Source organism: Crocodylus siamensis, chromosome 2 (assembly GCF_052110815.1).
Source record: "Crocodylus siamensis isolate JL-2025a chromosome 2, ASM5211081v1, whole genome shotgun sequence".
NCBI classification, from domain to species: Eukaryota; Metazoa; Chordata; order Crocodylia; family Crocodylidae; genus Crocodylus; species Crocodylus siamensis.
Window position 1 is genome coordinate 174,434,722 of NC_143396.1, and position 23,142 is coordinate 174,457,863.

The 23,142-nt window shown below is 44.3% G+C and overlaps 1 protein-coding gene across 3 annotated transcripts in view; it reads right to left on the reverse strand.

Moving 5' to 3' along the window:
- The window catches only part of LRP5 (LDL receptor related protein 5), a 264,354-nt gene that overhangs the window by 203,699 nt on the left and 37,513 nt on the right, over window positions 1–23,142 (reverse strand). For all 3 annotated transcript variants that reach the window (XM_090032363.1, XM_090032361.1, XM_090032362.1), the window contains exon 2: window positions 2,312–2,708. In XM_090032363.1, coding sequence (XP_089888489.1) covers window positions 2,312–2,708 — 397 coding nt within the window. The remainder of the gene's footprint in view (window positions 1–2,311; window positions 2,709–23,142) is intronic.

Below are 23,142 nucleotides of genomic sequence, written 5' to 3' on the forward strand. Positions count from 1 at the left end.
ACATCTCGTGCCAGGACAAACTTGGAGATATGAGCAGGGGCTATGGGGAAGGAGGAGGCCCCAGGTCCTGGGCATGACCTAAAACTGCATTCTGCCAGGATCAGGAGTCTTGGTGGGACTGCCAGTGGCGTGGCATCCCCCAAGAAATGCCAGGGCCACAAGCCTCCCTAGTGAAAGACAGGTAGGAGGCACCTTAAAACCTCCAGCCACCACAAGAATGCACAGTCCTGGCTAAGGGAAGTCCAGACCTGTAAGATCTTTGAGAGGCCTGAGGCGTGCTGGTTGCAGTGGAGTTGCGAGGCTCCAGGAGAGCTTAGCTGCCTGGAATGTCACCTGTGAGGCAGGGGCCACAGCGTAGGAAACGTACAGAACTGCGGAACAGATGTCACCCCTAGACATCAGGGGCCTAAATGGGCAGCCTCCTGCCTGAGTAACATCTGAATCGATTTTCCATCAAGGCTTCGCAGGAAAAAGAGGGGTGGGCAGTTGGCCCAAGATCTAACCAGGACTGGGAAAGCCCCCTGTTACAGGCTACCATCCCTGCTGCATTCATCCCACTCTGCCTTAACACACACAAGGTTCTCTGGGTCAATCTAATATCTTTTAATAGACCAACTGACTAGTTGGAGAAATATATCTCAGTAAGCTTTCAGGTTTAAAGACCCTTCATCAGGCTGAGGAAGCATCTGCAGTTGGTGTGTGCTCTTCCTGGATGAAAAGAATAGTAAAGAAGCCAAAGGCTATGATGTAGGCAAGAAAGCCAGTCAGTGAAAACGTAAATTGAGGCATCAGGGGATGAGAGACAGGCTGGGTCTGGCGGGGGGTGTAGCAGGTACAAGGAGAGAGGTACCTGGGGAGCCAGATTTCAGGCAGGTTATAGTGCATCATAAATCCAATGTCTACATTGAGTCCATGAGTTTCTGTATCTAGGAGGCTGATAAAGTGAAATTCATAGGTTTATCTGGGAAAAGTGGTTTGTAAATTCAAACAAGCTCTTAGGAGCTACCAACCCTGCTGTTTTCATCTGAATCAGCCAAAAAATGACAAAGTTATAAGTACTTTAGTGATTCCCCATTATAGCCTATGGCCAAATCTCCAAATTGGTGTCAAAATTCTGAAACAGATTCAGCCGAATCGAATTGGGACCGTGATCCAAGACACCGAATTTAATCACTGTCCCTCCAAAACAGCCGACTCCAAATTGGACCACAGCTATTTCACACAGCCCTACAAAGTACACCTTAACAAACAGCCCTCAATACAGTTTGTGCAGCCCTATTCTACCTGTTTGATTCTCTCAAAGAAACCCAAGCCCCACCATACTCTTTGGCTGAGAGAGCCTGCTGCTTCAAGGTGATAGCATGCGTCTAGGCACACATTCTTACTTCTGAAGAGATGATGGTGGTCTTTTTCAAAGGAGTTGGAGCAACACAGCTCCAGCATATGCTTCCATCCATACTGGCAAGGGACTAGCATGCAACAAAGACCTGGAGGCAGAAGCACTGTGAAGACTGTGTGATGCAGTCAACAAACCACTGGACTGGAATGCAGGGTCCTGGTTACTTTCCCTAGATCTGTGACCTTGGGGAATCTCTTCTCTTGTGCTCATTTCCTCTCATCTCCTCCTAGCCTTCACCAAGCCACCCTATTCTATCTGGTCTAAACTAAGTTCTTTGGGACATGGAACCTTTCTAGCCAAGTGCTGCAACCACCTAAATTGATGGTAGCAACTCATCCTCTCGCTGCCTCTGTCCTCACCCCTGTTCTTCACTGCAGACTGACTTAATAAATTCAATCCTCTTGGAAACCATTACCACACTCTGCCTAGTTCACTTGCCAGCACTTACGTAATTATCTGAAAATCACTATTTAAGCCAGACTTTTGTTTACCAAAGCATAGCATGCAAGAATTCTTGTTTCCGCTAATGGAGATTACATACCTACTGTCTACATGCAGTAAAAACACGTCACATCCCAAATAAGAGTTTGATTAACTTACAAGACAGGTAAACTATAGGAATAAAAATGTGCAAAAATTGATTGCTTTACAGAAAGGCAAACTGAAAAGGCAAAACAATGATACTGACTGAATCTTTTACTTGGTACCTATAAGCAACTAATGTTTTTTTCCATTTCTGGCTTTGTATATGGGTGTCATTCCTTGCCACATTGTATTTAAGTTTAAACATATGGTCAGCAAAAAAACCTTGAGAAAAATACCTCAGACAAGGTGTTACTTCTTCTTATAAAGCCAAAAATCCTAATAAAATAACCACCATGCCGCAGCCATGTAAGTTGAATAAATATTTACCCATGTGCTGGATCTAAAGCTATTGCTCTGGGCTGGTCCAGGTCTTGCCAGAAGAGAACTTTCCTTGATGTACCGTTGAGATTAGCTACCTCTATCCTATTGGTTTCTGAGTCTGTCCAGTACAGTTTTCTCCCAATCCAATCACATGCCAGGCCATCCGGGGAAACCAGACCAGAAATAATAACGTTCTGGACCACATTTCCAGTTTGGTTAATGTAAGTTTGCTTGATGGCTTCTTCACTCACATCTGTCCAGAAGACAATGCCTTGTGAGTACTGAAAGTCAACTGCAGCAGCATCCTCTAAGCCACTGACTACAATTGTAGACTCCAGCTTTGTTCCTCCAGCATCCACCAGTCTAACATCCCGACGGTTGGCAAAAAGCAGAAGTGGAGAGGCTATGGGGAAAAAAAAAGAAATCATATTACTGCTATTGAACATCTGCAAATTTTCAAACAGCAGCTATGAAAGAGGATGGCTTTTCTCTGGGCAGCAGGATGGATGGTTAATGGAAGAAACAGTTAATGTTTCACACCATAGTTAAAACAACCACTATCCACAATCCCATGGATGTACTTCAGCAGATGAGGGCAATGATTACAAGATGAGACTGTTTGGGGGAGAAGCAGCAGCTCAATTTTTTTCTATCACAAAGCTACCCAAAACTGTAGTCTACACTATCTTGTGCCTTTACCCTCCATATAGTGGGCTGAAAAAAGTAAGCATTTCAAAGAAGAGACCTTGCTATGGCCATGTTTATTGTTTTCCATGTGACCATGGTTTGGGCAAAATTACTGTTTTAAACAAACCTTATCTGTGCTCTTACAAATTCCAAATGTTACTGGCTACATTTCAAACCACAGCCATGAACATGATGGGATGTCTACACCTCTGTCAATCATGACAGTTGGGGTTTGGAACATGTCAAGGTTCAGAAGGCATGCAACTGAGCTCAATGGAAGCAGCAACACCACAATGACACTGAACTTAAAATATTCACTGCTAACATGTGGAGGGATGAAGATACTATTCATAAAAGCTTGAATCCCTCTGTGTGTGCCCTATGAATGCCCAGGACTGGGAACCACTGTACTAGACAACCTGAGAATCTCCTTCAGTATATCCATGAACCTCACTGATTGTGGCCTAAGCCGGCAGTTGGCAACTTTTTGGAGCCACGGTTTGGAACAACTTAGCTCAGGTCTGTGGTGGGATGGTGTTCCGATCCAGCCACTGCTGCCATGACTTTTCCCTTCCACTGCTTCTCCCCACCCCCTGGCTGCAACATGGGCACAGCTCCCAGTTGTTCAGCTGCAACAAAGCACATTGTGGCCAATGCACCGGCTGAAGCCCCCTGGCTCCTCAGACCAGATTTGGTCTGCAGGCCACATGTTGCCAAACCCTGGTCTATGCCACAGGGACTCAGATAATCAGAGAGCATCTCATTTCTCCTTTTGACTTTAACACATGGTATGGGTGACTTTTCCAAGGGGTATCATGCCCTGGTATTCCCCATTTGGAAATAAGGGATAACTACTGACTTCAAATGGCAGTTGTATTACTCAACTTGCTAATGACTGTGAAAGCACCAAAAGATTCAGACTGTTACCGATTCACCTCTTAATTTCCTACAACGTAAAATTCCATCTCTTCTTTCATTCACAGCTTTGAGGGTCCCCCTCAAATCCTCTGAAGATACTGCTGCAAAGTAACACTTCTCCAGCAAAAGCACAATAATTGTAACTTATTATTTGTATTGCCATAGTTCTAGGAAACCCTGCAAGGGTAGGAACCCACTACAATAGGACAGAAAAGGTCCCTAAGAAATTTAGCTGTATGCAGGAAAATCTTGTTAATTTGAAACAGAGAACCAAAAAATAGCAACTCTGAAATAAAAAGACTTGAAATAAATGTATCCATGGTGATTTGCATATAGGAAAATTACTACAGTATGTATAGACTTGGTTTTGCAGAAGACCATGCAGGCATTAAATGGAATGTTAACAGAAAAATCGTGTTGTATAGTCACTGTTTTAAGTTTTATTCTTTTGTAAACTACTCTAAGCTTTAGCATAAGCACTCAATAAACACACACTTGAAAAATACTTCTATACATGTTTATACATAGTCCAAGCTATATATTAGCTCAAAAACAAAAGATTTGCAATTAGAATGTGCTTCATGAGGCTGCACCCCAGCAGAGTCAACAGCATTTCAAGTCATGGTGACCACACAGCACAGCCATGGCAGTATGTGTGTGTACTCCAGATACACCTACAAAGCATCTACATGCTAATCAGTCCCCTACTCATGACTGGAACTGGGTGGTTCTTGTCACAAGTCCTAGGATCCTCCAAAAGTGATTATGCAGATGGGGGTGCCTGGTGCAGGGCAAGGCTGTATCAATCATATGCAACAGGCAAGGAGAGGGATGACAAAGCCTTTCATTTATGCAGATGTTTGGTGAAGTTTGCTGGACATTTAAGGCTAATACAATTTTTAAAAAGGAATCATTAGAAATGAGAAAGAAAAGGCACTGCCCACCTGTCGGAGTGAAGAAGCTGAAATACTGTCAAGGTAGTGGTTCACCATGACTTAAAAGAGTCAGTGCTGAGGGGGGGATGAAGCACAGTGGAGTCTCTGTCTTACTCAGATGGACCTCACTAACCTATCCTTGTGGTAGGTTCCCATCCATTCTGTGGTCATAGGGAACTGCTTTTAGCCTTTTGGCTAGGAGTAAGACTAGGAGGTATCTAAACTTCAAAGCTTCTAGTCATGGGGCTTTCACATAGGATGCCACCCAAAAAAGAAAAGGTTCCCATTGACAATAAGTATGGACTGGGGCCTCGTCTTAGGTGCTCTATGGGCATGCTCAGTATGGACTGCATTCAGTTAACTTTGTTGTAGTTGGTTCCTGTAACTAAGCAGTTGCTGCTTCTGGCAGCAGTTTGCCAATAGACAAACTAATGAAATTTCAATGAATTATAAATTATTTCACATTTCAAAGTAACAAGGTTTTCTTGATACAAGGGACCAGAAGAGAACTTAAAGTTTCATAGTACTTGTATTTTTTATCTTTTCATCTGGGAATGACAACAACAGCAAAGTATCCAATACTTTGAACTAGCCAATACTGAACTAACAGGCCTTTATTGTAGATGAATAGAAAATGCCATACCTTAGAGAGACTTTATTCAGAAATACAATGCAAGACTTCTACATAGACTGGACATGAGGTGCTAGAGGGAGACTCAGCTGAAGATAAGACCAAGCTTATCAGGTAAAATAATGGTGCTATCCACAGAGATCAAGAAAAGAGAAAAAGAGGGACGCATTAGGAGGCCCTGTAACAAAATTAAGGAGTCTGGTTTAGCCAGGCTGCTCTTCAGTTAACAAGACATCCACCAAGAAATGCCAGAAAGACAGAGAGAGACAGAGAGAGAGACAGACAAAGAGACAGAGAGAGACAGAAGAAAGCATGTTTGGTACAGAAAGGTAAGTCCTCTGAGCTGTTGATATAGAGATGGTACTTGGATTTGTGTTTACCTTTAAGAGATAGTAGGAGGGGAGGGAGATATGGTGATGAAGGCCCAAGCCCTGAGAAACCCAGAAAGCTGAAGGAGGGAACAGGGGATGAAGAGAAAATGCTACTGGAACAACTGAAAAAGGAAAAGAACCAGGAAGAGACAGTCATGAAATAACAAGATTTCAAAAAACCCCATACTGCTCAAAACATTACACCTCTTCTAAGATAGAAAATAACTAGGACTTTTACAGAATACCATCTTTTCTTAAACTACCAGCTAGTTTGATGGGCATGTAAGCCATACAATTCTTTTCTCCCCATGTACCAAGCAAGGAGTACTGGCTGTCCATATTGGGGAAATGAAACAGAGATGCCCGTCTTCAGATTTGGTTACTCATATTGGTAGTCCAATATGACAGTGCAAGCATGTGGAGCTGGCCCAACAACATAATTAGCAGTAAATGGGATACTAGTATTTCAGAACTGGCACCAGTTGCTATGAGTGGCAGAGATCTCTATGCTCTACTCAGATTGCCGACACTTCAGTGGATCTCTAACATAATCTAATGAAGAACCATTTTCATCTGCCAAACTATTTGTCACCTTGCACCCTTCCCAGTAATTCCCCAAGTTCAAGTAACAGCTGCTAGAGGTCTATGTTAATCAACTGCTGACTCCCCAACAAGATGTTCACCACTTCAGTTGATGTTTCTGCCTCTTAAATGCACTTGTGCTTAAGATCCAAAAACTTGCCACTCAACCGAAGAAAAACCACGGAGAACACAAGGGCAATGACAGATATGTTATTTCATCTTCTGTGGCTTCAAGCCTGTGATATAAATACCTTCAGGTTTCCAATTCATGTAACTGTATATAATGCATGGAAGTTAGCTGTTGATATTGTCTTTCAGATTCAGCTCCTTGGTACCTTAAAAAAAGATGTCAATTTATACTCATTCTTAGTTACAGACTCACTGTGCTGGCATCCTGGATTATGCGTGTTCTTTGTACAGTGCATCCCATTGTACAAGTTAGACCAGACTCAACACAACATTGTGTGTGTGCACGTTTAAGCAACTCAACTTAGTAAGAACATACGACTAATTTTGGCTGAATTGAAAAAAAGTGTGTCTAGGAACTAAGGATCCTCCCCCACCACCCTATTCTTAATTCTGCATAACCTGCTCTAAAAATTCCCCCCACCCCCAACCTTCCATGTCAGGAAATAGATGGCTTTATTTCTCTTTTTGAAGCAATTCTATAATGCTGAAAGTAATAAGGAAAATTTAAATCAGCTGGTTCTTTGGTGAGCCTCCTAGAAAACCAAATGTTACTGTGTGTTTCACTAAAAATGCAATGTCTTTGTTTACTTCAGTATTTAACTCAAGAACATTTATACAGCTTGCAGATAATTGTTAGGAAATAAAATCCCAGTAGCATTTCCATCTCATTTTGAAGTCTGCCACACTCCTCCCACTGTCCCCTTTTCCTTTAGAACACTTATAATAATACCAATGAAAGCACCAAAGGGTAATTATTGAAACCAGAAGAAAAAAAATCTAGACTGTAAAGTGTTTTTATTCTCTGAAACTCCTTGCATTTTCAGAACTATGTCTGTTTTGAGTGGCACTGCAGCAAACTATCTAAAAACTCCCTGAAGGTTGATGTTCCACATGTCTGTATAAATGCAGTTATTAGTTATGTGCTGCTTTGACTATGTGCATTATCCAGCCTAATAACAAAGCCACCAAAAAAGTATGCACATGGCAAAATAAAATATTCTTGGTAAGGAAAAGGAGTTGCGAGTATAGGGAATGGAATGATACACTTCTAGACATTTTTCCACAATGACATTGGAGAGTTGCTGTTTATATGAATACAAATGGCAAAAAAAAAAGAAATCCTCAAAATAGCCTCCCAATGAAGGACAGAATAATTCAAGAGCATCTTAGCTAAAGCTCAAATATGAACAATGTCTAATCCAATCAATATCAATATTATTTCAGCTCCCTGTCCCTTTTAAGAGATTCCTTCCCACTGATATGCACAGTAGGGTAAGAGTATACAGATGCATATTAATCACTATACTTTGGCACATGTAACTCCTGAGCTCCAAACTCCTTCCAAGTACAGCCATATTGTGTTGGCTATAAACACCCAGCAGGGAAAACCTGTTGACCAGCTTGCAATTATTATAATGTCACTGTGTTTATACCAGTGTGAACTGATCAATTATTGAGAGGAGATGAAAAGTATTATTTTCCAAGCAATTTTATGTTCTATTTTAACTTGGGGGGAGGGAATGAAATAGTGCGCACAACTAGGGCACCCATAAGAGTTGCATCTTCTAACCTACCTGCCAGATTTTAATAAAATAGGATGGCAGAAATCCATTTAAAATAGCAGTGATATGAAACTAAGAGTCAAAATAAGGGGTTTGTTCAAAATTCATTCTTGCTTGAAATTCTGCAAAATAGCTAGAAAATCGGATGCCTTTTGAGGGGCAGAGGAAATACCAGGCCAGTTACCCCCCCGGTGAAAGGCGGGTCGGGGCACCTTAACCCCTAGCCCCCACAACACTGTGGGTACAAAGGGGCTTGGCACGGCTACGGCCACCTGAGCCCAAAGAGGGTGTAAGACCCAGATGGGGCCAAGCACAGCTACGGCCACCTGAGCCCCCACTGGGGCAGTGATGAGGAGCCCCAGTGCAAGGGGAAACCAGAGGGCTGGGAGCCCAATGTATAAGTATGTAAGTTTGTATAGAGCTGCCCCAGGAAGGGCCGGGCAAGCTTGGCTCCAGTTGGGTAACTGGCTGGCCACTACCACAGTGAGGGTCGCAGGCAAGGCCCAAGAGCAGGTACGTCTGCCACCCAAGATGTGTGCTAGGTAAAGCCTATGGCCAAAGGGGCCCGCTCCAAGAGGGAGCAAGGCTGTACAAGTTGTCAATGTGTGAAAGAGACCCTGTGAGAGGAGGGTGGTATGAATGTGTGCATGTCTGAGGCCTGACAACAAGGGCTAAGCTTGGTCCAACTGTAAGCCAGGAGCATTATGCCACCTGAATGTCATCTGTGAGGCTTGGGCTGTGGTATAGGGGAGGAATGGAGCCAGAGACAGTGCCCCCTGGCATCAGGGTAAGAATGGGCAGCCTCCCGCCTAATTAATACCGTAATTATGTATCATCAAGGTGCGGCAGGTAAGGAGGTAGGCGGTTGGCCCAGAAACAGGTGGGCGGGCCAATGGCAGACCAGCCCCAGGAAAGCCCCCTGTTATACAGTAATTCATTTTGGTGTTTCGAATCGCTGTCCCATTTCATTTCAGCCGAAACTTCAACGGTTTCAGAATTTCGACAGTGTTTCAGCCATAGACTACAATGCTGAATCACAAAAATGCCTATAACATTGTAATTTCTTGCCTGATTTGGATGAAATTTCTGAGGCCATGAAGTCTGCCAAGTTTCAAGGAGACAGGTGCAGTGGTTTCCAGGAAACTCCACCTCAAACTGTTCAAAGTAAAACTAGTATCACTTGTCACCCCAGCTCCCAGACAGTGCACAGCACCCTGCGAAGCCACGCTGTACCCGCACAATGGTGAGGGTGCCAGGTGGGGGGGGGGGGCAGCGATTCCCCACTGCCCTGCACTGCATTGGTGGGGGGCGCTCTGCCACAACCCCTCAGAGGCCCGAATCACCACTGCCATTGCTGGTGAATTCAGGGCTTTGTTTGATTTTTTAAATTCCACACTCACCGGCTGCAGAGCATGTGGCTGACAGCAAGCTGCCTCTGCCGACTGGGGCCAGCACCAGCACCCGAGTCTGCCCAACACAACCTGTGCTGGGCACCAGGAAGAACCCAGTGCTGGCACTGGTCCCAACTGGCAGCGGCAGCCTGCTGTCATCCTGCATGCAGATCCTGGCACAGCCCCACAGCCTTCCTAGTGGTTGCAGGGCCCTATAGCTGCGTGTAGGACAACAGCAGGCTGCCACTGCCAGCTGAGGCCAGCGCTAGCACTGGGTTCTTCCCACTGTTCAGCACGGGCTGCGCTGGACAGATTTGGGTGCTGTTACTGGCCCCAGCCAGCAGAAACAGCCTGCTGTCATCCCCATGCTCCACAGCTGGTGAGTGAGGAGTTTAAAAAAGAAAAAAAAATGCCCTGCACTCACCAGTTTTGGCAGCAGTGACTGGGGCCTCAGAGGACTCATGGCAGAGCCCAAAGAGGGATTCCCCCCCACAATATTGTGCGGGTGAAGCATGGCTCGACAGGGCGCTGTGTACTGTCTGAGAGCCTGGGTGGCTCCAGCAGTCAGCCGGACCTCCCAGTTCAATCCACAGCTCTCTGATCATTCCCCCAGCTTTTCCCAGGGGCCACGGGCCCCTGGATCTGCACAGGGTTTCAGCAGGCTGTTGCTGTCAGCTAGGAAAAAACCCAGAGCCACCACCATCACCAGCAAACAGCCTGCTGTCATCCAACATCATCCAGGGGCCAGCACCCCAACAGGAAGAGCTAGGGGAAGCGATCAGGAACTGGGGAACTGTACCGGGAACTGGGGGAAATGTTCAGGGACCTGAACATTCCCCCAGCCCGATTTTCCCAGCCCCTGTTCGATTCCCTAGCACTGGGTTGGAATGCACCTCGGGGACAGATAGCTGTCACTGGCCAGCTACAGATGTCAGCATGAAAGCAGTCCTCCCCTCACCCCCTTCCCTGCAAGCCCACCTCTGAAACAATTCAAAACAGCTCTAAAACGTTTTGGAGTTCCGGATAGTCCATTTCATTTTGGAGCTGTTTTGCAGCCCTGCGTTTCATTTCAGGTTCCATGTTTCAACCGGCAAAACATCTGAATCCAAAACAAAATGAAATGGCTGCCAAAATTTTACACAACCCTATTATTTACCCTATTAGTAATTTGTGCCAAACACTTTTCAGACCCTGACCAACTACAAATCTTATCAAATGTTAATTGTACAATACTGGAAATAAGTCCTCAACAGATAATCTTTGTGGTGCTATGTAGCCAAAAAAACCAAACTTGAAGGTTTGAAAGGGGTGGGGGGAGGAAGAGAGAGAGCAAGCGAGAGAGCCCTACTCACCTAACAGGAACTTGAGCCAATATGCCAGGTTACTGACTGCATGTTAGGATTTTCTACTACAAAAACTTTGACTTTTAACTAGTTCATAGTACTTCAAAGCACATGCTACCACAAAAGAGAGGTAACTGTAGGCTTTTAAATCAGTGGAGTAAGCTGCAGGAGCAACAACAAAGATGTGGTTGACTGTCACCTTTAAAGCCAACACTCTGCAACATCCACAATATTTCCACTAATATGCTGTAGCAATTTTCCCCCTTCAAAAAATAAATAAATAAAGGGCAGCTCAGCTTGCCCACAAGGGGATTCATCCAAGGAGTTCACAGAGCTAACTTCCAATCACACCACCCTGCTCACTGTATGCAGGGATCTTGACCTAGAGGGGAATACTTCCACGGTCAAGAGAAAATTTCACTTTCCATCAGCCATTTAAGTCCTCGTTATCAGTGGTGACTCCGCCAGCCATGATGCCAGCTAGTACCAAATGCAGAACAATTTTTTCCTCATATTGTATTTATGTGCTTAACAATTAAACAAATGAGATCCGTTCATTTAACAGAGATCACTGTACATCTAGGAGAGCAGCAACTTGAAGGGCATTACCAAAGTGCTTTTTTGCCCTATGTGCAACTCTTCTCGAATCATATAGTTCCTGTATTCAGCTTAAGGCAATTAAAAAAACCCCAATCCTCCACTACTTTTAAACTTCAAATGAACTGGATTTTTCTCTTTTCTTCTAGATACATAACAGGATGCAGTATGCCTTCACTGAGATGTTATTTCATGATTAACAAGTTACACAATCTCAGAGGAACGTGTATCCGTTGTAACATTTGGCTTGGAAGTGATATTTTGATCAATGATGCTTCTGCCATCTGTAAATCTCTTGTAAAGGGAAAGTGACATATTTTGAAATGGGAAGAAGCACAAACATAACAGGATGAATATAGAGCACAAACTGTTTATATGCTGTATATTACCACCCAACTAGAGGAATAGCATTTTAATGCAGTTACCAACAACAAGACTCCCTTATATTCTTTTTACTAAAGTTAGAACAGTTCATATTTCTCCTTAATAGGCAATATTTATAGCATCTTGCACATAACCCTGACTTTATGCTTTTTTCCAAGAGAAAAAAAATTTGCAATTTTAACTAATGAATTCTAAACAAACAACAGCCTTTGCTGAAGAAATTTACTAATTCTGAAATAAAATTTGATCGTGCAAGCTTTTTCTTGGCAACCCTTTATTCTAGAAGGCAGTATTACATATATAAAAAGTCACTTGGACCTAGATTTTTAAATATTTTTTGTGCTATTGAAGTGGTAGTTGCCTGGCTTTATGTAGCTACCTAGCCACATTTGGATAAATCATAAACTCAACAGAAAAAAATATACAGTAATTTCACATCTTCAGGATCTCATTCTTCCGTTAGAATAAAACAGAATCCTGGTGAAAGAAAAACAACAGTCTGTGTTTAAGTGGGATTCAGGGTCAAATCTGGGTTGTTTTAAGCTTTGCCACAAACTTCCTGCATGACCTTAGGCCTCTGGATTCCTTAAGATAACTTCTCTATTCCTTTGGGTTTTATATTCATTAATGCAGTTTTCCAGCTGAGGAGATGAATGCAAGTTGCACCCTATCACACCCCTATAATGTAGAGAGGTAGTCACAAACAACCCTCCCTCTTCTCAAGTCATACTTTTCATTCAGACTTTTCATTCACTTTGTGAACAGGATAAGATACAGCAGGGGTCCTGAACCCCTGGCCTACAGGCCAGATCTGGCTGTTGATGCTGCTGCGTCATCCAGCCCCTGAAGGGGAAACCTGTACATGCTGGATTGGGCATGCAGGGCAGTGTGGAGCCTGATCCCACCAAAGCAGAGGCAGCAGCACAGGCTTGCAGAACCTTATCCCAGCAAAGAGGGTGGTACAGGGCTAGATCCAGCCAGCAGACCAGCCCTGTGCTACTCACCTGGTCTGCAGAGCCAAAAGCACAAGCACTGCTGAGACAGAGCATCAGCCTTTTGATTATCATGGCAGCACTCTTTCCAGGCCTGGCTGAACCAAACCCCAAGCAAGCAGTCAGAAGGAAAACTACCTACAGTACTTCATCAAAACAAGAGGGGAGCACAGGGCACACAGGCAGTAGCATAATCCAGCAGCATAATTAGTAGTAGGTAAGGGGGGCATGAGACCTGGGCATTGACAGGTGGGGGTGAGGACTGGCACTGGAAGAAAGACAAGGGAATCAATGGAAAGTATAGGATCTGGCTGTGTGTATTAGGAGTAGGCACCCAGCAGCCAGCGGGTTAACCCTCTCACTTGTACCCCAGATACTGCTGCTGCTGAATTAAAGGTTTTCTATTGTGGCCCAGCATGGGATTCTGTGGTAGCTGGGGGTGCGGTGGGGATGACTAGAGGCTTAACCCTCTGGTTGCAGGCTACCCTCTGCCCCAACTCTGCATGCCCAGAGCCTGAAGCTGCTAGAGCCTTGAGCCTCTCCCTCCTTGCAGAGGGCGCAAACCACAGCTAGTATGACTACACAACATTGCAAATACACACATTTCTCACAGATCTGTTATTGTGACTGGTGTACATTAAAAAAGCCACATTTTTCTTTCCTTAAAAACCCTGGGCTCTGCATTCTGCCCCCAGTTCATTTACTAGCAGGTGCTGCCACAGCAAGCCTGAAATCCACTGATCCCCAAGTTCAAAAGGTAGATTAAATGCTGATCTTCCTGTGATGAGCATACATATTTAACCCAAGTTTAAACTTGTCAGGTATGGCCCTCCACACTACACAATGGAAGGCTATTACTTTCATCCCAAAAAAAACCCTATATTCTGAAAAGTCTAATTTCCTTACGTTCCATCCCCCAAATCATTTCCTTTCATTGCTACAAGGAGGTGGCAGGGGCATTAGGGTACAGAATGCAAAACTGGGAATCAAGACTCTTAGATTCCATCCCTGGTTCTGCTACTTGTCTAAATTTCAGCAGAGCACTTCAGCAGTCTGCTTCTCCCTCCAACTGTAAAATCAATCCATGCATTGCAAATGCACCCTTCCCTGAGCTACTAATTACCTCAAAGGGCTGCTGTGAGGCTTAATTAGATCTTCCAGTAGAAGGTGCCATGAAGTGCACAGTGTTATATTACTGACATTAATGGGAGCTCCATATGTGAATCAAGGGGTTAGACTTGGGAACAATAGGTTATTAAAGAATAGCAGTGCAATGATGGACATTTTAAATGCCTATTTTAAAAGAAAATCTCCCTCCCTCCAACCTCCAGCTAACAGCACTTGTGGCTAATTCCCATCTTCAAATGGAAAAGGAAATGTTTCTGCTACCAAGCAATGCAGATTCATTTACACACTTAATTCCACCTGGAATCAAGTGGTCAAAATTCAGAGAAATAATATGGTAGTATATTAAACTCTGTAAGAATAGCCAACACTTATATATAGAATTTGTAACAGTTGTCAGGCAATTTTTAAATACCATTTTTTTACAACCTATATTTTAAATTGTTTACATGGTTACCCTAGGCACAAACCAATGCAAAGTAACCCAATCTATGCTCATATCCCAAAATATGAAATATTTTTAGTGCCAGCTTTATTTAAATAGACTGAGTATTATACTGAGTATCATATTGCTGAATACTAGAGACAGCTTAAACCTCAAAAATATATTTTCTAATAAGACATAATAAAAGGGAGTCTGTCCTTACACGTGCTTGTACCTACAATGTACACAATAGATTGCTGAGGGTGTTTTAGTTATCAATACAGCTCATTTGAATTTTGTAGTAACATTGAAAGCTACCTGGCTAGGCTTGCTGAATGCTAAAAGCAATTCAGTACAGGCCACTTAGATCCAAAATGCCTTTAAACTTCCTTGATAAAATGATCCAACTCCCCTTAGATTCCACTGAAAACCCCAATCTTTATTCTTAGTGCACATTTGGCGCAACTGAATTTAAGAGTTCAAAATCTACTTTAGGTGCCAAAGAGGAGATTGGTTGCATTAGCTCTTCAGGAATATGTCTGTTTGTCACAGCAGCCATTTCAGTCTAACAGATGCCAACATTACTAGCAAGTGTCTGGGTAAAAAGACATCAATGACCCACGAGAAAGACTGAAGATAAGATGAAGTGGCAGAGGCCTGGGCAGGGAGATACAAAGCTCATTCAGCACCTGGCAGCATTAAGCTTGGGCAACAGTCAGGACACTTCAAATTTGCAGAAGAGTCAAGACAGAGTCACATTTTCTTTTTTAGCGTTGATCTTTACCACAGCAAAGCTGCACAAACCTCAAAGATGCAGAGAGCTACAGGACTATTTAGATGATACAGTGGGAGTAAAAAGCCCCCTGAAAGTACTCCACAAGCTATCAAGAGCTGGGCATGCAACAGAAGCAAGTGTCATGTATGTATTTAAATTCCCACCCACATGCAAGTACACAGGAGTCATGAAGAACCACCCATGGCTCAAGCCCCTGTAATCCTCATTGCACAGAGATCCAGGTACAGTGAAACCCATCTCAGACAGAACCTATATAAACTGGAAACTTGCTCATGGTGGAAAATTTCTACAGTCCCAGCATGCTTTCCAGCTGGGAATTTTCCCCCCATAAGAAGGAAACTTGGAACTTTTTCCTGGTCTTGTGCAATTCCATCTTAGACGAGGTTCACTACAACTTGCTTCATCCATTATAAACAATTTCATATTTAACTGAGTGTCAGTGTTAATAAATCTCCCAATATTTGGTGTCTTATTTAAAAGCTTCAGCTCCTTTGGATATATGAAGGCAAAAGCTTTCATTACTAAAAGTAACTTTCAAGCTCCTGTGGTTGCAGAAAGCTGAACAAAATTGACTGGACATACCCAAAAAATTCAAAGTGCAGAAAGCTAGTAGAATTCCAACTGTATTTTTACAGTCACAATTTTTAAATCCATCTCTTACATAATCCAAGGTTTTTGTATTCTTGGAGTTAGCAACCCTGAAAGCTTTAAAAAAGTTATGAGATAGAAATAAAAGATTATGGTTGCCATCATCACCCAGCCCAGACATGTGAAGGTTCATGCTGTAAATCACTGTGAAATGACTTGCCTTAGATCACACAGAAAATGAATGACAGGGCTGAGAATAGCACCCACATCTGCTGACTCCTATTCTTGTACTCTGTTCACTAGTCCACACCTCCTCTCGGGAATAACAACAAGCTTTCCAATCTGTACCAACATTACCAGCAGCAAGAAGCATGCCCTAAAAACATACTATGCTTATTTTTGCCTCCATATCTGAGACTTTTTGATTCCCATGGATGAAGTGAATTTCATATCTTATGAACATAGGAAAGGGCTGGGAGAGACCTCACAAGGTCATCCAAGGCCAGCCCCCTGCTCAAGGTAGGATCTTCCTATCTTGATCATCATCAAGGTAGGAGTATAAGAGTATTGCTCTGGTATGCAGGGTTGAAGTGAGGAAGGCCAAAGCACAACTGGAGTTGTAGCTAGCAAGGGATGTGAAGGGTTTCTACAAGTATGTCAGTAACCAGAGGAGGGTCAGGGAAAGTGTAGGTCCCTTACTGAATGGGGGAGGCAACTTTGTTTACAGAGGATACAGAAGAGGCTGAAATACTCAATGCCTTTTTCAACTCAATTTTCACAGAGAAGGTCAGCTCCCAGACTACTGCACCTGACAGCATAGTTTGGGGAGGAGGTGAGCAGCCAACAGTGGCAAAAGAACAAGTTAGAGACTACTTAGAAAAGCTGGACATGTACAAGTCCATGGGGCTAGACAGAATGCACCAGGTGCTGAGGAAGTTGTCTGATGTGATTGCAGAGCTAGTGGCCATCATCTTTGAAAACTCATGGTATTTGGAACAAGTTCTGGACAACTGAAAAAAAGTAAATATAGTGCCTATATTTAAGAAAAGGAAAACGGAGGATCCAGGGAACTACACACCAGTTAGCCTCAGTGCAGTCCCTGGAAAAGTCATGGAGCAGGTCCTCAAGGTGTCCATTTCTAAGCACCTGGAGGAGACGGTGGTGATTACAAACAGTCAGCATCAATTCACCAAGAACAAATTATGCCTGATCAACCAGATTGCCTTCTATGATGAGATGACTGGCTCTGTGGATGCAGGGAGACCAGTGGATGTGGTATACCTGGATTTCAGCAAGGCTTTTGATATGGTCTCTCACAACATTCTCACAGGCAAGCTAAGGAAGTATGGGCTGGATGAACAGACTGTAAGGTGGACAGAAACTGGCTGGATCATCAGGCTCAGAGAGCAGTAGTCAATGTCTTGATGCTTGTTGGCAGCTGGTATCAAGTGGCGTGCCCCAGGGGTTGGTCCTGGGGCTGGTTTTGTTCATCTTCATCAATGACCTGAAAGATAGCACAGAGTGCACCCTCAGCAAGTTTGCAGATGACATCAAGATGGGGGCAGTAGTTGATACACTGGAAGGTAGGGTAAAAATTCAGAGAGACCTAGACAAATTGGAGGATTGGACCAAAAGAAGTCTCATGAAGTTTGTTAGACCCCAACTCCATGTGGAACCCAACAACTAGAGAGACAATGGTCCAATTGCTCATGGATCCTGGTACTCATTAGCCAGAGCAAGCAGGGAGCAAACATCAGCACACATTGCTCACAACAGCTTTATTCACAATGGAGACAGCTTCAGGCGACCTCCCTCACAGACGCACAGCTTGTGAAACCAGGGAAGCAGCCTTGAACATTAATTCTTTTCACATTTTATACACCTTAGTTCATACATATTAACATTCACTCTGCCCTTGTCTCTCCTTTGGTTCCACCCATTTCTCCTACCATCTCAAACTCCACCTCTGTTTACTGTTTGCTTCATTAGCATGGTATTGCCTACACATTTCCTTCATTTACGTGCTTTGCTGCTAAGAGCACATGCGTAAGACTTTGACCTTCGCTTCTTTCAGTCACTTGTGGTTTTCTTGCTGGTTCTTTCTAGTTTTCTTACTGACTTCAGCACCATCACCAAGGCTGTACTTCTGCTTTGTCTCCTGACAATAGCTGGTGGGCTGCATCCTGTTTTTACCCAACACATCAGGCACTTTTCACCCTAATCCTTTTGTTAAGAATCCACTCACTTAAGCATTAGCAAAGTTAGCTGCTTTTAATATATCATCCAACCTTGTGACTAGCAGCTTTTGCTGAGGTTACTTTTAATATATTATCCAGCCTTGTGACCCACAGCGGAAAAAAAAAACAACTTTTGTTCAGCTGTACACCCAGCACCCCCCAAAATCCATATGTTACCCTAACACTGTTCAATAAAGGACAAGTGCAAAGCCCTGCACTTAGGAAAGAACAATCCCATGCACCAGTACAGGCTGTGGACTGACTGGCTAGGCAGCACCTCTGCAGAAAAGAACCTGAGAGTTATAGTGGACAATAAGCTGAATATGAGCCAACAGTGTGTTGTTGTTGTGAAGAAGGCTAACAGCATCCTGTGCTGCACTGGTAGGAGTGTTGCCAGCAGATCAAGGAAAGTAATTATTCCCCTCTATTCAGCACTGGTGAGGCCACATCTGGAGTACTGTGCCCAGTTTTGGGACCCCCACTACAGAAAGGATGTGGATTCTATGATCCCTGACTAAACCATCCCAGGCCAGGAGTCTGTCTAACCTGGTTTTGAAAACTTCCAAGGATGGAGATTCCACAACTTCTCTAGATAGCCTGTTCCAAAACTTGACCACCCTCATAGAAAGTTCCTCCTAATCTCCTACCTGAATTTCCCCTGATGCAGCTTCAAGCCATTGGTCCTATTCCTGTCCCCTACGACCAGAGAAAAACCCATCTCCATCCTCTCTACAATCATGCTTCAGGTATTTGAAGGCTGTTATCAAATCCCCCTGCAGTCTTCTCTTCTCCAGGATAAATACTCCTAGCTTTTTCAGCCTTTCCTCATAGGTCTGGTCTCCCAGGCCTCTGATCATTTTGGTTGGACTCTTTCCAAACTGTCCACATCTTTCTTGAATTGAGGGACCCATAACTGGACACAATACTCCAGGCGAACCCTAACCAATGCTGAATATAGCAAAAGAATCACTTCTCTTGATCTGAAGTGACACTCCTGTTAATACAAACCAGTATATTGACCAATAAAGAATTTAAACATTAAATATCTTACCTATAATTATAATCACATGTAAGAGAAACTGTTAACTACATCTATGTATTACTTTATAATATACAGGCAATAGGTTTTTAGAAGTCCATGCTACTATTTCTAAGTTGAGTAGGGTCCGTCCCCCCCCCTCCACACACACATACACACACACTAATTATAGGGTTTTAAGAAGCAGAGAGATTTATTTCAGAGTCTTGGTTTTACTTGGCAGTATACAGTTTGTTACTGCTAACATTATTATTTACAACAAAATATAGAACTCTGATTATATACCATTTCATCTCAATGGGACTGAATTAGCCTATTTCCCTGGAAGGACCAGTGCCAAACAGTTTATCTGAAGAGAATGTTCTGAGAGGGGCCAAAAATACTTTAAACAAAAGCAAAAACACAAAAAAATATACAATTTTGAGATTTGTTTAGCTTCTATAGGACAGACAGTAACTACAGAGTTAGCAATGAAATTCTAAAAACGTTCTATCAGTATACTCTCTGTACCTAGACCTTCTTGTTTTGTCTAGCTACTAATTCTGCTAAACCACGCCTGTCCAACATGCGGCCCGCCAAACCATTTTTATCTGGCCCGAGGCGCCTGCTCCACGCTCCACAGTGGCGGCAGCAGTGAGGCAAGGTGGGCAGGGCTAGCCCATGGGCCCCAGCCAGCAGCGAGGGGAGGGGAGCTGCTTACCCCCATGGGGCTGGGCTCATCAGTGAGCCGGGTCCTGCCGCCACTGAGGACAGCGTGTGCAGCTTGTTCCTTGGCTCCGCCCCTTGCCCCAGCGCATGGCCAGGGGAGCTGCAGCATTGCTCACGCCCTGCCCGCATGTGTGGTAGACGGAGGCATGAGGTGGACACATGGTGGACAGAAGCAAGTTCCCGCGCGGAGCTGGGGGTGCCAGGCTGGGCTGGGCTGGAGTTGCAGGGCGTGCAGTTTCCAGTGCCCATGCCCTGCACTGCTGGAATGGCCCCATACTGGAGGCCAAGCAGCGGCCACTGGCACTGCCGGCCCACACCTGCCTCCTCACCCGCCTGACCACTTCAAGCCAGCCCTGCTGCCCTGTCCTGCCCTGCCCCATAGCAAGGCGGCGCCTGCTCCTCCGGCCAGTCTCCCACCTGGGCGTTGCGGCTCTTGGGATGGGACGAGCCTGCACTGGTCAGTCCCAAGTAGCACATGACTCCACTGCTGCTTCTGCTGGCTGGTGCAGACTTGGCTGGCCTCTTCCTGTCCCCAGCAGCACATGGGAAGCCGGCTTCAGCTGCATGCTGCTTTTCCTGGCTGGTGCTGACCCGGTTCTGCCCAGGCGGGTCCTGCAGCACCGTGTCAACCTGGGCATGGCACTGGCAGGCCAGGCGGGCCCCAGGTTAACCCCAGCCTGGTCCCATGGCTTCTCCAGCACCAGGTCAAAAGGTCACATGACATCACTTCCTGATGTGATACTACTTCCTGTGACGTATTTGAATATGGCTCACCAGCCCACTGGGTGATAAAAAGTTTGTGATCCGGCCCCACATTAAAAAAGGTTGGACACCCCTGTGCTAAACACTTCAAGTTGCAGCTTGCTGGTATCAGAAGAGAAAGCGTAACTAACTTGCTTTGCCAAATGCTACTATATATATCAACAGCGCGCTATCATGGCAGAGAAGGTACCTCGCATACCATTCTGATGATTGAGGGATGTCTTCTTTGAGGACATCTACTGCCTTAAAACAGGGCTCCTCAAACCTTTCCCTATAGACTTCATCTTAAGAGTATCAGACAAACACTTCCCTTTCATTCACAACTATATGGGTCATTCTCTATCCATTTGTGATCTCACTTACATTTCTGCAGCAACTACAGAAACTGCTTACACTTATTTACCAATTCCCCCCCTGAAACTTTTCAATTCCTGAAGGAATCATCATCATCTGGATCCCAGGGATGTGCTCCTAACATCCAGTTCACATTTATTAAAAACAAATCTGTGCATCAGAAAAGTTAGAAGTAACCTGAATTGCTGAGCTATAGCTCTCCATAATCCTGCTCAAAAGGAACCACTTATTCAAGCCATCACTGCTTAAACTAAATGACAAAATACAGTTGGCTTGGAGGCAGCCAGAAAGGCATAAAACATCTGAAGGACTAGACCAGGTATGGCCAACCTGCAGCACGTGTAACAGAAGTGGCACAGGCAGCCTGTGTGTATGGCACACAGCAGATTGGGGAGGGGGGCAGACAACACAGTGGCAGATAGGGAAGGGAGCAGAAATCAGAGCAGTAAATCAGGCAGGGAGCACAGAAAAGGAAGCAGAGAGAAGAGTGGCAGATCAGGCAATGGAAAGGGACTGGAGCGGTACTTGGGAAGGACTGGAAAGCACATTATATATAGTTGTCTTTCAATGCAGGTTAACAGCTGGAGACAAGGAGACCCAATATTATGCGACCTGCCAGCTCTGTACAGACCATCAAGCGGGCTATGGGCCACATTTAAAGATCTGCTTTAATGTCTTACAAAAAAGAAAAGAATTTGGAAGCACTTATGTGAAGTTGCAGTGATACAAAGTAAACCTTCTATTTGCAGTTTCATTTCAAGTTTCAATTCAATCCATTGGGGAACAAAGTCATTTTCATTTGGTATACTTTATTAAATAGAGAACATTTGAAAGAGCAATTGCACAACCTGGCTCTTGGTAATTACTGGGTTTTTGCATTGTGCAACCTGTACACATCAATCAATTATGAAAACTGCAAGAGCAAGAGCAAGCTAATCATCTAAACTAACTAATACTGAACAGACAGCACCTCCACAGTCTCAGTTTACTATTTGGACTCTTTTCCTCTTCCAAAGCTCTCTCCCCTACATGGGCATTTTATAGAGCATTAACAAAGCCTCCTTTGGGGGTAACACCTCATTCATTTTAATGAATGGAATAAAACAACAGATTGCCAACAGGCCTCTCTCCAAAAGCCCAGTCATTTGTGCCAGGGTCCACATATAATTGCCAACTCTAAGCATAAAGTCCAGCAAGAAACAGTTGCTGCATAACTGTTTGCAATCAGTGGTAGGAGAGAGAAGAAACCTCAGTTTCTCAAAAACTATGGGCAAGTATGGGTGAACATCAGCACTTAATTTACCTATCTCACAGTAAAGCGATTTATCTTCAGAACTTAAAACACTAACAAATGTTCCGCTCAAGATCAACAAGATTTTGAATGCCAGGCATTCTTCATTAGGTTGCAGAATGTCTTGCATTCAAAAGCTTATCTAACTATCTCTGCTACATAGTAGGCCCCCAAAAAGGTATCACCCTAAGCAGTCCTTGCCTCCTGCATAATTTATGGAGCATCATGGCTACAGCATCATTCTTACACTACTACCTGGTCAAGATCTTCAGAACTGGTTGCTAACTTTGGGTCCCTAACTTGAAGCCCACGTGGTTTGATTTTTCAACAGTGTTGGGCACCCCACAATTCTCAAAGTCTGGTCCAAAATGTCTTAAAATTAAGGACCCGTACGCAAATAATAAATCAGCTGCCATGTTGACAATGAGTTTAAGTGTAGACTCCAGCTAGGATTTTTCTAAGGACTCAGAGAATTTAGGCTTCCATCACACTTCAACCATCTTTTGACTCCTGATGCTCTCTGGCTATACTGAAAACCCCAGGTTCCATCTCCAGCAGGGGTGCTCAACCTTCAGCCCACAGAGCCATCACATGTGGCCCACAAGGCTCCCCATGGGACAGGAAATTTGGTGGCAGGGGAGCAGTGGCCATTAATACAGTCACCCTCCCCCTGCCAAATTCCCAAATCCCAAACCCAATGCTGCCAGTTGCAGTATAGACACACCCCATGTCCTACATCTGGATTGGGGCTGGGCCATGTCCCCTTCCCCCCTGTGAGGCTGGTTTGTAGGTAGGCCACATTCCCCTCCCTGCAGGGCCAAACCATGCTCCCTTTCCCCATGGAACCGGGCCATACCCATAACCCCTCTCCCCTATAAGGCTGAGTTGGGACCAAGATGCACACTCTTTCCCCTGCAGGGATGGGTCATGG